Source organism: Pseudophryne corroboree, chromosome 4 (assembly GCF_028390025.1).
Source record: "Pseudophryne corroboree isolate aPseCor3 chromosome 4, aPseCor3.hap2, whole genome shotgun sequence".
NCBI classification, from domain to species: domain Eukaryota; kingdom Metazoa; phylum Chordata; class Amphibia; order Anura; family Myobatrachidae; genus Pseudophryne; species Pseudophryne corroboree.
This window is the reverse complement of record NC_086447.1, coordinates 715,539,720-715,557,654: the sequence shown is the minus strand read 5'-3', so window position 1 is coordinate 715,557,654 and position 17,935 is coordinate 715,539,720. Positions and strand designations below refer to the sequence as shown.

The following is a 17,935-nucleotide window of genomic DNA, read 5'->3' as shown; positions in this document are numbered from 1 at the left end:
GGCCATACTGTCTTAAGTGCCCCGGGCCCCCCATGGTCTTAATCCGGCTCTGCTGGCACAGTGACATGGAGAAGCCTGTACTCCATGCCCCCAGCGTGATGAAATAAGGTTGTGGCTTGTAGTACAGAATTCCCTGTGAGGCCACACCCACCCTCCCAGGAGTTCGCACAAAAGACCAACACCCCCCCCCCCCGCCTTTCCCTATCGTGGTGCCCCCCCTGTCGTTTTGTTCTGGATCCGCCCCTGCTCTGGCACGTACTAAAGGCCAACTTTAATGGAATGATACCAGAATCTCGGTCTTCCCTGATTTTTGCGGTGGGTATCCAGAAGGAGAGAGCCCAATTCCTTCCAATTAAGAGACGTCTCCATGAACTTAATATCCCTTATGCTATGCTTTTTCCTTCAAAATTGCAAATTGAAGAGTGGTCCAATGCCAAAGCGGGCCATGGACCCCCACAAAAACGCCCACTCCACTGAACAAAAGCTTTAGCAGCATCGAGACACTATAACAGAAGTGCCAGCGTCCTCGCTAGGGCCCTGCAAATGTGTAAACAGATGCCTAAGATTCGTTAGAGTGGACCGCCCCGGCACGAAACCAGTCTGATCTATGTGAATAATTTGGGCTATAACAGAGTTTAACCAAAGTGCCAGGATCTTTGCTAAGATCTTGACATCTGTAGAGAACAGCGAGATAGGTCTATACATATCCATCCTCTCTGGATCCTTATCTGGTTTTAAAAGCACTATTATCAAAGCCTCTGTCATAGAATCAGGCAGTGAACCGAATTCCAATAAGTAATTGAACAGAGTAAGCAATTTTGGGCCATAAAAGTCTATACGATTTTTACAGAGCTCAATGGGTATTCTGTCCAGCCCAGGTGCTTTACCTCCAGGGAACGTTTTGATGGCTGCATCAATTTCCGTCGATGACAAAGAGGAATCTAGGAATTTAGCAGCCTCATTAGAGAGCGAGGGCAGTGGTATATCATCTAGATATTTATTTATGTCTGTTAAATCAGCTGATAATCTCGTGCTATACAGGTTTTTATATTAAGCCACAAATTGGTCCGCTATTTCAGGGGTTTTCACATATGTTACATTAATATGCCCACGTAAGGCAAGAACAATATTAGAAGTTTTATCTGTCACTGCTAAATGCGCTAGATAAGTACCAGGTCTGTCGCCTGTGGCATAGTATGAATGCTGAGCATACAGTAAACGGTATTTGGCTTTATTAGACCGACAATCCTTCTACTTGGACTGTGCAAACAACCAAGCATCTTTTGAGAATACCAGCCCATCATGCAAATATTGTATTTTAAAGGGACCTACATGACGCTTCAAGCTCAAGTTCCAGTCGTTTATAGCCAGCCTTTGAAGTAGCAACCCTTCTAATTAAGGAACCACGTATAAAGGCTTTAAATGCATCCCATAGTATTGTTGGGCCAGCAGTACCCCCATTCAGCTCCAGGAACTCTCACGATGCGTACTCAAGCTCCGCACAAGTGCCCATCTGTGAAAGCCAGAACGGGTTAAATTTCCAAAACACTTGCCCCCGGGTACCCCCAGTATCCAAATTCAACAGCATTGGCGAATGGTCAGAGGTACCTCGAGTTGTATATTGAACATCAACAATTTTGGAGAGTATACAGGGGGAGACCAGGGCCATATCAATTATAGAAAAGGAGGAATACGTGGGCGAAAAGCAGGAGAACTGGCGAGCAGTTGGATGACTTGCCCTCCAAATGTCCACCAAACGCATACCCTCCACTAACATTGCAAAGGTGCCTGGATGTGGACGAGACACCGCGGTATTAGTGCTGAATCTATCCACACTTGGATCCATGACATTATTAAAGTCGCCAGTGCAGATAGTGGGAATGTTGGGATAGAGGGCCATAAAATCAGCAGCCTTGTGCAGAATCTCTGGGGAGTACGGTGGAGGAATATAGACTGCTAACAATAAGAGAGACATAGAATTTATCTGACATTTGAGAAAAATGTATCTACCCCACTGATCCACCTGAATCTGGCCAAAGACAAACGGGACAGATCTACGAACCAGAATGGAGACGCCTCTGGAGTGGGAGGTATGTGTGGAGTGGTAAGACCACCCGATCCACGGTTTTTTAATAGACAAAACTTTGGCTCCCTCCAGGTGCGTCTCCATAAGCCAAACAATATCTGCGGTGTACTGCTTAATTTGCCTGATCACTAAGGCCCTTTTAATTTTATCACTGAGGCCCCGCACATTCCAGAACAAAATTTTAAAACTAAGCGATGCCATAATACATAATAGTATGAGGTGTTAAATCTGCCCAAGATGCCAATGCGATTTGAAATAGAAACCTGACCTGTCAAAAAAAGGTTACTCTAAACATGACATAACAGCAATGTTAAAAAAACAAAACAAAATGTTCCTCCCCACCCCCCACCATACACCCCTCCACCCTGTATAGCCGCCCGAACTGTGGCATAACTAATCCCCAAACAAAACCCTACCACAAACTAAAAAACTAGCAAAGAGGACAAAAAAAAAATACAGTGACCAGACCAAAGGCATGCATGTCCCCCCCCCCGCCTTATTCTAACCCCCCTGGGGTCAAGTAATCACCCAGCACCTGAAAATACAGGGGTCCAGTAGCAAATATAACAATTAGCATATTAACAGTGGAAGCAGTAGTTTTCCCCCTATAAAGAAGAAAGTCAATGAACATCAATGCAACAATCGTGTACTTATATACTCATCGTCATTTACTGCAGCCCGAAGACGCCCCTCCATATTGGTTAACTTTTACTGCACCTCCGTCATTTGGGATTCAAGGGTAGCTGTGCATCGGCCAAGCGGAGCCATCATGTCCTCAACTGTAGAAATGTGGGTTTCCACCTCCCCCACCCTCTCCCTAACTCGCTGTAGATTCTGATGGATCATTGAAAGATCCAATTGCACTTGAGTGATCTTATTGGCTAATCTGCCTTCGCTGGCCTTGACTGCATCCAGTACTCTTTGGATTGCATCCTCTGAAGCCTCAGGGGGGTTGGAGCCAGCACTCGTAGCTGGAGAGAGGGGAGAAGAACAAACTTGTGACCCCTCCATTCTCTTATTTTGCACATGGGGACTTCTAGCGAATTTTTCCAGCTTGGCAGCAGCCTGAGTTTTCCCAATAATTAGTAGTATTCTATATATTCACCCCTAGAGGGAGCTGCCGTACTAAGGGAAAGGATATGGGGATGTAATCAAGCAGGTTCCAAAGCACACTATGAACATATATGCAGGGTTCCACAATATTTAAAGCAGCCGGAGTACCAAATGGAATGTGTGCGCCACGTAGTAAAGAACAGTCAGTGATATACCAACAAATCAGGAAACACATGCGAGAGTTGGGCAGACAGCCGTCAACTGGATAGACAGATAGATATAATGAAAGGGGAAGAATCACAGCCATATATTCCAGTTAGGTAGTATGCAGCAAAAAGCCTTTGCACAGGCTATACTTAACAGCTTGAGTAACAAGAGGGTGAAAGCTGGGTCCCCCACCTCCCAATTCCTCCAAGTAGTGCAGGAGATGGAAAGTGAGAGAAGAGGAATGGGGGTCTCTGTGCTGCCTGACTTGTTGCCCAGACGTTAATGTACACGGGCCACTCTGCAGAGGACCACCCACTGCAGAGCCTGCTGCACACAGCCGCAGGGTCCCTCTCAGGAACCGAAAGGAGGATGCAGAGTCCACACACAGGGCCCCGCCGTCACGGATGTCCCGGCCCACGTGGCGCAGCAGTAGCCAGGCCGGGGTTGTCCCGCCAGCCAATTTCCCAGGCACAGGAGCCGATCAGGCCAGGAACACTCCAGCAGGTGCTCTCCACTATTAGGTAGGTCCGTGTCACTTTATAATCCCAGGGGTGGGGGCTGCAGGATAAGTTGCAGGATAAAAAAGGCAGGAGAGCTCAGCACAGTATGTGCTACTCCATGCCCATCTTAGCCATGTCCTGAGAATAAGGCATGTTTGGTGGAAGGTGACAGAGCCAGAAGAAAGGGACAGATTGAAGAGTTGTGCGAGATGGGAGCAAGCATCTATAGAGAGTGAAAAATCCGCATAGGCGTGGGATCAAGAGGTCAGGTCGCAAAGAGGCTACGAGGGTGCAGACTTCATCCGTAGTGTTACGGCAGAAGGAAGGCAGATGTTAGGCTGTTCAGCAAAGGTAACTATAGGAAAAGGAGACTGCATTGTGGGTGGCTTCAGTTTGTGTAGTAAAGTGGGTTGTGAAGGCAAGTACAGAAGGAGATGAGCATATTGGCCCTCATTCCGAGTTGTTCGCTCGCAAGCTGCTTTTAGCAGCATTGCACACGCTAAGCCGCCGCCTACTGGGAGTGAATCTTAGCTTAGCAAAATTGCGAACGAAAGATTCTCAAAATTGCGAATAGAAATTTCTTTGCAGTTTCTGAGTAGCTCGGGACTTACTCTGCCACTGCGATCAGTTCAGTCAGTTTCGTTCCTGGTTTGACGTCACAAACACACCCAGCGTTCGCCCAGACACTCCTCCGTTTCTCCAGCCACTCCCGCGTTTTTCACAGAAACGGTAGCGTTTTTTCACACACTCCCATAAAACGGCCAGTTTCCGCCCAGAAACACCCACTTCCTGTCAATCACATTACGATCACCAGAACGAAGAAAAAACCTCGTAATGCCGTGAGTAAAATACCAAACTTCTTAGCAAATTTACTTGGCGCAGTGCAAACATTGCGCATGCGCAATTAGCGGAAAATCGCTGCGATGCGAAGAAAATTATCGAGCGAACAACTCGGAATGACCACCATTGTTAGAACAAGCAGGCAGGAGAGTTGAAAGTAGCAAGCAATGATATAAAGCAATGATTTGAGCATTTGGAGGAGATGAAAGACTTGAAGTATTACTGTTTAGCATGAGACGAGGCAGGGCTATATGAAGACCTGAAATAAATATATATTGTTTGTGCGATTTCCTCCTGTGTGGTTCAGGTGTGGGAGAATTTCTGAAGGTAATGAGTTTAGTGTGCCAGGATTGAGGAGATCATAGGATTTTGGTACCTACCGGTAAATCCTTTTCTCGTAGTCCGTAGAGGATGCTGGGGTCCACATTAGTACCATGGGGTACAGACGGGTCCACCAGGAGCCATTGGCACTTTAAGAGTTTAAGAGTGTGGGCTGGCTCCTCCCTCTATGCCCCTCCTACCAGACTCAGTCTAGAAACTGTTCCCGAGGAGACGACATACTTCGAGAGAAGGACTTAACACAGATAGTGGTGAGATTCATACCAGTTCACACATACAGGCACGTCAAGACAACTAGGTTTAACTAATCAGCAAACGGCTGAAACATTACTTACCCAGTAACTATGCAGTATGCAATAAAACAAAGTGGTACTGAACCAAATAACAGCAGGAAAACGAAGCGCTGGGCGGGCACCCAGCATCCTCTACGGACTACGAGAAAAGGATTTTCCAGTAGGTACCAAAATCCTATTTTCTCTAACGTCCTAGAGGATGCTGGGGTCCACATTAGTACCATGGGGATGTACCAAATCTCCCAGAATGGGAGGGAGAGCGCAGAGGCTCCTGCAGAACTGATTGACTGAACTTCAGATCATCAGAGGCCAAAGTATCGAACTTGTAGAATCTTGCAAACGTGTTCGACCCCGACCAAGTTGCCGCTTGGCAAAGTTGCATTGCCGAGACACCCCGGGAAGCCGCCCAGGAAGACCCCACCTTATGATTAGAGTGGGCCTTAACCGAATTAGGACACGGTAGTCCCGCCGTATAATAGGCGTGCTGGATAGTGAACCTAATCCAGCGAGAAATAGACTGCTTAGTAGCAGGACACCCAATTTTTGGGGGATCGTACAGGACAAACAGAGTCCGACTTCCTGTGACGAGATGTTCTCTTCATATAAATCTTCACAGCCCTCACGACATCCAAAGACTTTGAAGTAATTGAGGCGTCAGTAGCCACTGGCACCACGATAGGTTGGTTGATATGAAATGCTGAAACAACCTTTGGAAGGAATTGCGAACGAGTCCAGAGCTCAGCCCTATCCTCATGGAAGATCAAGTAAGGGCTTTTGCATGACAAAGCCCCCAGCTCGGAGAGACACCTGGCAGAAGCTAAAGCCAACAAAGTGACCGCTTTCCACGTAAGAAATTTGAGCTCCACCTCCTGTAGAGGCTCAAACCAATCCGACCGGAGAAACTGCAATACCACGTTAAGGTCCCAAGGCGCCGTAGGCGGCACAAAGGGAGGTTGGATATGCAGAACTTTCTTCAAAAAGGTCTGAACCTCAGCGAGGGAAGCCAATTGTTTCTGAAAGAAAATGGACAGGGCTGAAATCTGGACCTTCACAGATCCCAACTTCAGCCCCATATCCACTCCTGCCTGCAGGAAAAGTAGGAAACGTCCTAGATGAAATTCCACCACAGGAAACTTCTTGGACTCACACCAAGAAACATATTTCTTCCAAATACGATGATAATGTTTTGACGTCACCCCTTTCCTAGCCTGTATGAGGGTAGGAATTACTTTTTTCGGAATGCCCTTCCGAGCAAGAATCAGGCGCTCAACCTCCATGCCGTCAAACGTAGCCGCGGTAAGTCTTGATAGGCAAATGGTCCTTGCTGCAACAGATCCTCCCGAAGAGGAAGAGGCCTCGGCTCTTCTTGTAGTAGATTCAGAAGGTCCGCGTACCAAGCCCTTCTTGGCCAGTCTATGGCAATGAGAATCGCTTGAACCCTTGTTCTCCTTATGAGCTTTAGGATTTTTGGGATGAGAGGGAGGAGAGGAAACACGTATACTGACTGGAACACTCACGGAGACACCAGGGCGTCCACTGCCACTGCCTGTGGGTCCCTCGGCCTGGAATAATAGTGCAGAAGCTTCTTGTTTAGACAAGAGGCCATCATATCTATTTGGGGTAGCCCTCAAAGATCGGCAGGCTTCTTGGACTTAACCTTACCTCCCCTAAAGAAGGAACTGGAAGATTTGGCCTTTCTGGTTTGGTTGGGCCGAAAAGGATTGCTGCAAAGCTGAGGGGAAGGACCTCTTTGGAGTAGGAGCTGCGGAGGGAAGATACGGAGACTTACCCGCTGTAGCGGTAGATATCCACGAGTCTAGGGCTTCTCCAAAGAGAGCTTTACCTGTATAGGGCAGCGACTCCACACTCTTTCTGGATATCGAGTCGGCCGACCACTGGCAGAGCCACAGTCCCCGATGAGCTGAAACCGACATGGAAGAAATTCCCGCAGCTATGGAACCCAGGTCTTTCATAGATTCTACCATGAAACCTGCAGAATCATGAATGTTACGTAAATACAATGCAACGTCATCCCTTTCCATCTTATCCAAATCCTCCATCAAGGCAGCCGACCATTTCACTATAGCCTTAGCAATCCAAGCACTAGCAATAGTAGATGTAATATGGCCCCTGAAGCAGTGTACACTGATTTCAAAGTATTATCAATTTTTCTATCTGCCAGCTCCTTTAAGGCGGTAGATCCTGGTACCGGGAAAACCACCTTTTTTAAGAATCTAGATACAGAAGCATCAACAATCGGCGGGTTTTCCCACTTTTTCCTATCCTCCTCAGGGAAAGGAAAAGCTACCAGAATCCTCTTAGGGATCTGAAACTTCTTTTCAGGATTCACCCAGGCCTTTTCAAATATAGCATTCAGCTCTTTTGACGCAGGGAAGGTTAGCAAGGTTTTCTTGTTTTCAGTGAAGAAAGCCTCAACTTGTTCAGGTGTGGTATCATTAACATTTAACACATCCCTGATAGCCTCTATCAACTGTACCCCCCGTGCAAGAGATGCGGACACCCGCAACACATCCCCGTCACCATCTGTAGTGTCAGAATCGGTATCCGTGTTGTCTTGTGTTACCTGCACAAGCGCACGTTTGTGGGGGTATATAGCGGGGTGACCTGAGGTACCTGACAAGGGCCACACCACCATAGAGGACCGTAAGACCTGGGTTGCAGACTCATTACTGGTAACCCTGTCAGAAATCAGAGAAATCCAAGTCCTGATAGAGGAAAACCATTCTGGTTCCCTTGCTGGAATCTGTGCTAAACCAGTGCTAACCTGATTGCATGGAATGGGATCATTCTGTGAGGATAAATCCTCAGCAGCACTGTATCCCTGGACATTGCTGCTAGTGACCACCACACACACACACACAGGATGGGGTAAGAGAGTTTCCCCCCCAAGAATGGCAAGAGAGAGAGACAGATTGGAGCCAACCCACACCAGCGCCCAAACCAAGGAGAAAAACCCCTTTTCAGCGCTGACTTGTGCACCTTAATAGGACACACAGTCAAGTACTTAGCCTTCCCCCCTTCTACAACCCCCTGGTACTGTTACAGTAACTGGAGCTGCTGTGGAGTGATCAGGATCTTCCTTCTGGTAGTCAGCATGCAGGAAAATGGCGCTGGAACGCTGCAGGTCCGCTCTGAGGAGAAGCTCCGCCCCCTTCCCGGCACGGTCTTCCCGCTCATCTGAGTTAAAATTTGGTCTGAAGAGTTGTGCTGGCTGGCATCTCTGGAGCCAGACAGGCTTGCTGACCAAGTGTGAGGGGTAAGCGCTGGCCCAGGGCGCCCCTCACAGCGCGCCGCTGGTACCATCCGGGAGCGCGGTTAATACCGCGCTCCCACCCCTGTTGCCGCCATCTTCACACTGGCCCCCCGTTTACTAGGGGGGTCGGTGACTAACTCACCACTTTCTTCAGCTCTGTAAGGGGTCGGCAGCATGCTGCTGGGGTGAGCAGTTCCCCTGCGGCGGAGACCGATCAGCCCCTCTGGAGCTCAGTGTCCAGTCAGTGGCTCAGAACCCGCGGGGCGGACACTGCTCCCCCCCTTAGTCCCACGCTGTAGGGAGGCTGTAAAATTAAAAAACCGCTAAACTAAACTTTTCCAGGAAAGCTCAGGAGAGCTCCCCTAGCTGTGACCGGCTCCTCCGGGCACAATTTCTAAACTGAGTCTGGTAGGAGGGGCATAGAGGGAGGAGCCAGCCCACACTATTAAAGTGTCAATGGCTCCTGGTGGACCTGCCTATACCCCATGGTACTAATGTGGACCCCAGCATCCTCTAGGACGTTAGAGAAAATCAGGTAAGCCTGAGTGTAATGATGGGACAAGTTTTGGTGAGGATGGCGTTGTAAAGTGAGAAAGTTTGGACGGAGCAGGAGAGAGTGTGGAGAAGGAGGGAGGGTGTCAAGTGAGATGAAGAGGGCAAGGTCAAGATCTTCCAGGTTACGCTTGGTGAGAACAATCTTAGGAGAGAGGTTTAAAGACAAAAGAGAAAGGTCAAAAAGAGAAAAAAAGACTGGTCAGAGAGGGAAGGGGAAATGAGTGAAATCAGAGATCACAATAATGGTGGGAGAAGACTGTTGAACTGGTATGTGGGAAGACAGTCCATTGGGTGAACATAGTATCTAAAGTGGAAAAAAAGACAATTGTCCATCGAGTTCAACCTAGTTGTGATCTCCTATGCAGGATTATTTGGTCTAAAATTTTGACTGATGCTGATGTCTGCCATTGCGTTTTATCCCTCTTTTTATAGTAACTATAGTGCGTGACTATGCACCATAACCCTGGATATCCTTATCTATTAGGAATTTATCTAGGCCATTCTTAAAGGTGTTGACTGAGTCCGCCATTACAACTCCCTCAGGCAGGGAATTCCAAACACGTATTGTCCTTACCGTGAAAAAGCCTTTACGCCATATTGTGCGGAATCTCCTCTCCTCTAACCTGAGCGAGTGTCCACGAGTCCTCTGCGTTGATCTGCCCAAAAAACAGGTCCTGCGCAAGATCTGTGTATTGTTCCCTTATATATTGTAGACGTTGATCATGTCCCCTCTTTTCCAGTGTAAACATGCCTAGTCTTGCAAGCCTTTCCTCGTATTCCAGCATCTCCATGCCCTTAATTAGTTTGGTCGCCCGCCTCTGAACCTTTTCTAGCTCCAGGATATACTTTTTGTAGTATGGTGCTCAGAATTGTACACAGTATTCAAGGTGTGGCCTCACTAGTGATTTACATAACGGGAGTATAACACTCTCGTCCCTTGCATCAATTCCCCGTTTTATGCATGCTAATATCTTATTAGCCTTCTTAGCAGCAGTACCCGAAGTAGGATTGCAGCATAGTTTGCCATCTATGAGGACACCTAAGTCCTTTTCCAGTACAGAATCCCTAATTTTACTCCATTTAGTATGTAGGTGTTGTTTTTGTTCTGGTTACCACAGTGCATTACCTTACACTTGTCTGTATTGAAGCGCATTCTCCATTTCGCTGCCTATGCTTCTAATTTAACCAAGTCGTTCTGAAGCGACTCAGCATCCTCCTCAGTATTTATAGCCTTACACAATTTGGTATCATCTGCAAAAATTTCATGCTATAAGCTATAAAATACATTGAAAAAGCCAGAGTGTCAGCAGTCAGTGGAGGCAAGTATGGGCATGAGTGTGGAGAGGTAGTCTCCACCTCATTCCAGCAACTGGAATGGCGGGCTAAGGAGGTCTGCACCCCATGGAAGCACCCAGAATGGCTGGCTGAGGCGGTCAACAGCCTGTTACAGCAACTGTGGTCTGTGCTGGTCCTGTTTTTTTATTGTTTGGTGTTGGCATAATGCTAATTATTCATATGTAATATTTTATTAACAATAGATACCATTTTTGGAAAAAATGTAAACGTGTGTGATTCATTTTATTATACATAAACATTTACATCAAACTTAAACAAAACTATCAAAGCACAGAAAACAAAGTTGGATTACAACAATAGCTTAATGCTTAACCGTTTACTATCTACGGATACTTGGAACACCTAGACTCCACACTCTAGCTCAGTTTCTCATTCTTAAGAGATCATCCCCTGTTAACACATCCTTCTGGATATGTAGAATACATTTTATTCCCCATTTTTCACCCCCCACCCCTTCCTCACTGTACTAACTAGCCCTACCTCATATTGGGATGTTAGGATTATTTCACAATAAGTCACATGCTATTATTTGGTTTGCAGTTTTTGATGTTTTATAGTTGGTTTACTATGTGTTCAATGTAAACTCTGAATGTCTCTCCAAGTTAGGTACTAATTCTACAACTCCCCTGTTCTCTCTACAGTACCTCTTGTTTATTTCTTGAAATATAAATAAAATAAATGCAAATAAATTAAAAGTAAAACAAATAGCCCGACACAGACTGCTCTATAGAGGTTTTTAGGCTTTTGGTCTGTAAGGCATGTAGCCGTTAGGACAAAGTAGGATCCCTCTTCCCCAGCAGCAGAGTTGTTAAACGTGGATCTTCAGCCCAGTTCACCTGGGAACACATGACTAGCCTCTGAAAGGTGGAAAGGAGAAACCATACATTAGGTACATGTGCAGTATGGTGGAGAGAGGTTAAAATGTAACGTGATCATAAATAAACAAGGACATCCTAATTTAAATTACCAATTTTCCCTTGATTTTTATTTAAAGTTTTCCCATTTAATATAGTTTAAAAAGTTGTTTTTTTTAAATATTATATTATGCACATCTACAGAACGGATCTCCTAGTCAAAAACTGGGGGACACAGTGGGACAGCACGGTCACATGTGATCTGGCCATGGCAGTTAAACCAGTGTTGACCTTCATTAGTACATTTGTGCTGTGCTATAGTAACACCACATATCTCGTCTGACAGCAGCTGTACCTGAAAAACCTCTTGAATGATAATCACTTTGTCGGAAACCCTTTGCACATTCTCTTCTTCTCCATCTCGCACCTTCATTTCCACCGCCTGGATTTTCTCTTTAGACTTTTCTGCAGATTTTAATTTTCTTAAGAGTTCCTGCTGCCTAATCCGTATTTCTGGTCGATATAGAATACAAAATGCAAAATCAGAATATCCAGGGCATTATGTTACCCTGTATGTGAGCATCCAGGAACTTAATGTTGTTAACATATCTATTTTCATTGTTCTTGAAAACACAGACTATAGACTAGTTCTCATGAGCGTGTGAAGCAGTTTTAATGTGCTACAGCTACAGGCTCCCTCATGGGCTAGTTCCAACTTTTAAAATATTTGTAAAAATGAAACACCCATCACTTGCCTCAATTGTGTGGTGTTATTACCCTGGAACATCCTTCCTCTAGGCCAGAGAGTTTCCCAACCTTGGTCCTCTCAAGGCACACTGGGGCAAGATGTACTAAGCCTGGAGAAAGGATAAAGCAGTGATAAGTGCAAGATGATAACACACCAGCCAGTCAGCTAATAACGGTCATTTTTCAAATCCTTAATGATTGACTGGTGCGTTATCACCTTCCACTTATCATGGCTTTATCGCTTCTCCAGGTGAATACATCTGCCCCACTAACCATCCAGGTTTTACGGACAGCTATATTTGAGCACGGGTGACTTAATTAGTACCTCTATTTTGATTTAACCATCTGTTCTCAAGCACGGATATCCTCAAAACCTGGACTATTAGTGTGCCTTGAGGCTCAGGGTTGGAAAACCCTGCTCTAGGCTGTTGAGGTTTTTGATGAAGTCTGGCCCTCACACAAAGAAGCCTGGTTTGCAAGACGACTCCAGTAGATCCCTTTGCCATAGCAGCAAGCAAAGTGCAAGCACCAGCTGTTGTTGGCAGGAGGTTAGACTCTGCCGCATAAGACCTGTATACTGGGAGCTTCTTTGTGGAGGCCAGATTTCACAAGGGAAAATAATAATAAATAATAATTTAAAATGGTGGATCTAGCTGTTAATGCCTCCTCCCCATTGACTTGTACTGCAGCATGTTTTGTCTGTAACATAGATATGGGTGATAATTATCCATTTGTAGTAGATTGGATCATTGCCAGGCAGGTTGGTCAATGTGAGTGGAAAATGATGGCCATAGGTCTTAGTGGGCCACCATCTACTGCATGTGCTAACAGGCTACAGCCATGCTTCTCCATTCATTTAGCTACATACTGTAAGCAGGTTGCCAAGCTTGATATGGACCCTGGTGTGCCGAATGCAGATGTACCAGCACAATGTGGTTGGCAATAAGGTTCTTCACCAAAATTACCCACAAGAAGCCTGCTGCGTGTTATGAAATATAAACAAAGCTATGCATGCTTCTTTTTGTGCTGCAGATAGTGGTCAGGTACCAGAACCACAGCTGTCTCAGGAGCTTAAGCCCTCTTTATTTAAGATAATGAAAAATATATATGAATTATAGCAAAAGATACTGAACCTTCTTATAAAAGGCTAACTATATACTAAACACATAAAATTACATATACATACACTATAAATTAATTTAAAAAGCCACACCTTAACACAAATCAAATCAAATCAAATCACAATGAATGCTCGGCATAAATCATCCCAGAGTAGAACAGCTTGTTAAGACAGATGTTAAGTACTATTCTTTTACAATGTGTCACAGATAAACGAGGAGTCTTAGTGAAGCTGATACTTAGGGGGAGAATTCAATTAGAGAAGAAACATCGGGAGCGAAAAACTGGATTTTTTTGCAATTTCTCCAATTATTTTTTTGGTCGGGCAATCCAATTTGGTCACATGAAAAAAGAAAAAAAGAAAGAAAAAATGCTCCCGAAAACACACAGCTCCCGATGCTACAATTAATGGAGCTTCTCCTAAGGCCGGGACTTGGTCTGAAGATCGACAGTGTCTAGGTCGACAATGTTTAGGTCGACAGTCACTAGGTCGACATGGATGGAAGGTCGACAGGGTGTCTAGGTCGACATGTGCTAGGTCGACAGGTCTAAAGGTCGACATGAGTTTTTCACATTTTTTTCCTTTTTTTGAATTTTTTCATACTTAACGATCCACGTGGACTACGATTGGAACGGTAAAGTGTGCCGAGCGAAGCAGTAGCGGAGCGAAGGCACCATGCCCAAAGCATGGCGAGCGAAGCGAGCCATGCAAGGGGACGCAGTGCACTAATTTGGGATCCCGGTCACTCTACGAAGAAAACGACACCAAAAAAAATCAAAAAAAATCCTCATGTCGACCTTTAGACCTGTCGACCTAGCACATGACCTAGAAACCCTGTCGAGCTTCCATCCATGTCGACCTAGTGACTGTCGACCTATAGTGGTCGACCTAAACATTGTCGACCTAGACACTGTCGATTTGATGAACCACACCCCCTAAGGCCACAGCCACACATAGCAGCCAAGCGGGTCCCGCTGAACAGGAACCGCTTTGACAGGAGTGGGGTTTTGTGTTCACACGGATCCTGTTTTGCGGTATCCCACAGAACAGGATCCGGCCAGTGCCACATGGCATTTCAAGAGCACACAGTGCAGCACTGCCGCACTGTGAACACATACATTTCACACACATCCTGTCGTCCTGCCATCCGGCTCAACCGCAGAATGCTTGGATGGATCCGGCGGCACTGCCGCCCGCATAGGCGCCCATGTGCAGTTTCCTTGCGGCCAAGCGGTACTGCTGAACGGGACCCTGCTTGGCAGATATGTGGCCATAGCCTTAGGCTGAACAATGTTGAATACAAGATTAGCAGCCATCGCTGCAACAGTAACACTTGTGGTTATTGGGGGTAATTCAAAATTGATCACAGCAGCAAATCTGTTAGCAGTTGGGCAAAACCATGTGCACTGCAGGTGTGGCAGATATAACATTTGCAGAGAGAGTTAGATTTGGGTGGGTTATTTTGTTTCTGTGCAGGGTAAATACTGGCTGCTTTATTTTTATTTATTTTTTTAAATTGTTTATTTTAATTTTTAGGTTATAAACATCACCACAGCTCCCCACCACACGTGGGGTGAGCTGTTGTCGTGTAACAAATACAACCAAAAACAGAGATATAACCTTGGAACAAAGATCATGCGGTTCCCAGCTTGCGACAAGAAAGAGGAGGTAAACAAGAAGAAAAAGATAACATATGAATCATTAATCATACATTTGTTAAAACGAGAAACATTTATGGATTATACCTCTGGGTGAAAAAAAGACCCTACTGTCGGATGGGAACCGAAGATTACGCACTTAACTATGGCATTAGAAAGACGAAGTCTAAGGAGAGAAAGAAAGAGCATGAAGAGAGAGAAGGGGGAACGGGACAAGACGGGATGGGAATAGAATAGGGGGGGGGGGGGGGGGAAGACCCAGGTTTGGGGGGGCGCCGCCAGTGCGCCTCCTCGATCCGCTGACCTCGTATAGGGCGTTAGTGTAAAAAGGGAAAGTGCTACCTGAGGGACACGAAGAGATCACATTTAAGGGCAAGCTTGTTACTACTCGTCAGGATAGGAGATCACCGAATTCAGAGCAGGAGAGCCATCGAGCTCCCGGGGGACCGTAATCCACTTGCGGGAGCCTGTGAGTCGAACCATAGTTCCCAATTCAGGAGAAACTGGAAAGATCTATTATGGAGGTATGCAGTGATTTTTTCCATGCTTGCGAGATACCATACTTTGTTGATGACCTGTTTAATAGGGGGGGGCTCCCTCTGTTTCCATTGAAGGGCAATTGAGCATCTAGCCGCGTTTAGGATCTGTGTCAATAGTTTACCGGAGTTTGGGGGTGCGTTAGTAATGGGGAGGCCTAGCAGGAAGGACCAAGGGGCTTTTTGCACTTGAGTCTGGAGTACTGCACTCAACAGGCGTGCGACTGCATCCCAGAATATTGTGATTTTAGGGCACGTCCACCAAATGTGGAGGAAAGAGCCGTATTCCCCGCATTCTCTCCAGCACATGGGTGATGAGGATGGAAACATTTTGTGGAGTCTTGAGGGGACAAGATACCACCTGTATAATATTTTATATGCATTTTCCTTTACCAGGGTTGAGATAGAGGACTTCGCGACCGCAGTGAAGATGTCCGACCAATCATAGTCCTCAGGCACCGGTCCTAGATCCCGTTCCCACTGAAGTACGAAGGCCGGGGTCGTCTTCTGGTCCTGAGTCTGGAGAAGGGAGTACAGCAGAGAGATGATTCCTCGCTCGAGTGGTTTGTGATAACAGTAGGACTCCAGCGTGGTGAGAGGTTGGAACGGGGACGAGTTTGATAAAGAAGTGACAAAGTGTCTTAGCTGGAAATAGGTGAAAGGGTTCGCCTCCGGGAAGTCAAATTTCGTCATGATGTCCAATAGAGGAGCGCAAGTTCCATCGGAGAGCATGTCCAGAGCAAAGCGGATGTTCCGTTCCACCCATGGACCCGAGCGGGTCAGTGACTGACCCGGTGCGAAAGAAGGGTTGTCCCATAAGGGGGTAAGCGCCGAGGGAGATGACAGTAAGTGAAAGCGTCGCGTGCAGTAGTCCCAGATCTGACAGGTGAAATCTAGCACCGGGTGCAATTGTAGGTGGGGAGATCTAGTTCTGAGAGGGGATAGGAGTAGGGATGACAAAGATGGGATGTGGCTAAGTGCCGTCTCCAGCTGAAGCCAGCGTAAAGTCTGTGTAGGGGCGAACCAGGTTACCGCCTGGCTGAGATGGGAGGCCAAATAATATAGACGGATGTCTGGGAAACCTCTACCCCCTTCCTGCACTGGTTTGCGCAGAGTTGAGAAGCCTATTCTAGGCACCTTATTTCTCCACACAAATCGGAGCAACCATGAGTGGACTTGTGCTAAGACAGATTCCGGAACCTTCACTGGTAGTGTCTGAAACAAATAAAGTAAGCGGGGGACAATGTTCATTTTCAGAGCTACAATGCGACCCAGCCAGGAAATAATTAGTGATTGCCATTTATGGAGGTCGGCTTTAAGGTTTCTGAGCAGTGGCGAAAAGTTTTCCTTATATAAGTCTCCGTAGCGGCGTGTAATAAAGATCCCCAGATAACGAATTTTAGAAGCGCACCAGGTGAATTTAAAGTTGCTTTGCATGTGGGATAATCGGGGAGGGGGGATGTGGAAGGGGAGAGCCTCCGTTTTGGACCAGTTAACTTTGTACCCCGAGACTTGGCCATATTCAAGGAGGAGGTCAAAAAGGTTCGGCAAAGAAGTGTGTGGCGAGGAAAGCGATAGGAGGACATCGTCTGCAAACAGCGAGATTTTGTAAGTAGAACCCCCCACCCTCAGCCCCCCGATGTCGGGCGAGGCTCGGATGCGGGCTGCTAATGGCTCTATAACTAAGGCAAAGATCAGAGGCGAGAGTGGGCAGCCCTGTCTGGTGCCGTTGGAGATAACTAGAGGGTCCGACTGCACTCCATTCACAGATACTCTGGCGGAAGGGCTCGAGTACAAGGCCTGGATTCCTGTGAGAAATTCCCCCTGGAAGCCGAAATGGGCAAGAGTTTCGAATAGAAAGGGCCAACCTATCCTGTCAAACGCCTTCTCCGCGTCCAGAGAAAGCAAAAGAGCAGGAGTGTGCGTAAGATTGATGTAGTGAGCAAGACTAACAACACGTCTTGTGTTGTCTCGGGCTTGGCGGCCGGGGATAAATCCCACCTGATCATTATGGACAAGGTGTGGTAATACACTATTCAATCGGAGGGCTAAAATTTTTGCGTAGATCTTGATATCCGAGTTGAGTAGCGAGATAGGTCTATAGTTAGCGCAATTAGAAGCGTCTTTACCGTCCTTGGGAATAACTATAATTTTAGCCTCCAGAGCCGATTTGGAGAAAGAAGCTCCCTGTAAAACAGCGTTGAAGAGGGATGAAAGGTGGGGTGCAAGTTGGGGAAGAAAAGTCTTGTAATAGGCGGCCGTAAAGCCGTCTGGGCCCGGCGCCTTGGCAAGTTTTAGGGCTTTAACCACGGTGGCGATTTCTTCGTCGGAGATCTTTGAGTTTAATCCTGCAGCGTCCAATGGGCTCAGACAAGGCAGTTGGCAGTGGGATAGGAAGGTGCGGATGGCCTCATGAAAGTCCGGATTCGATTGAGTGGGCCCATGGGCATTGTACAGCTTTTCGTAGAAGCGCGAGAAAGCTTCAGTAATACATTTAGGATCAGCTGTTTTCTTGCC

At 46.6% G+C, this 17,935-nt stretch overlaps 1 protein-coding gene across 1 annotated transcript in view; it reads right to left on the bottom strand.

The window, feature by feature from the left end:
* Nucleotides 1-10,706: 10,706 nt before the first annotated feature.
* Nucleotides 10,707-17,935, bottom strand: part of LOC134910215 (centromere protein H-like) — a 249,427-nt gene continuing 242,198 nt past the window's right edge. Inside the window, exons 9-10 of the mRNA XM_063917996.1 lie at nucleotides 11,713-11,870; nucleotides 10,707-11,360 (exon numbers count right to left, since the gene is read on the bottom strand). Of these exons, the coding sequence (XP_063774066.1) occupies nucleotides 11,271-11,360; nucleotides 11,713-11,870 (248 nt within the window). The 3' untranslated portion in view covers nucleotides 10,707-11,270. The remainder of the gene's footprint in view (nucleotides 11,361-11,712; nucleotides 11,871-17,935) is intronic.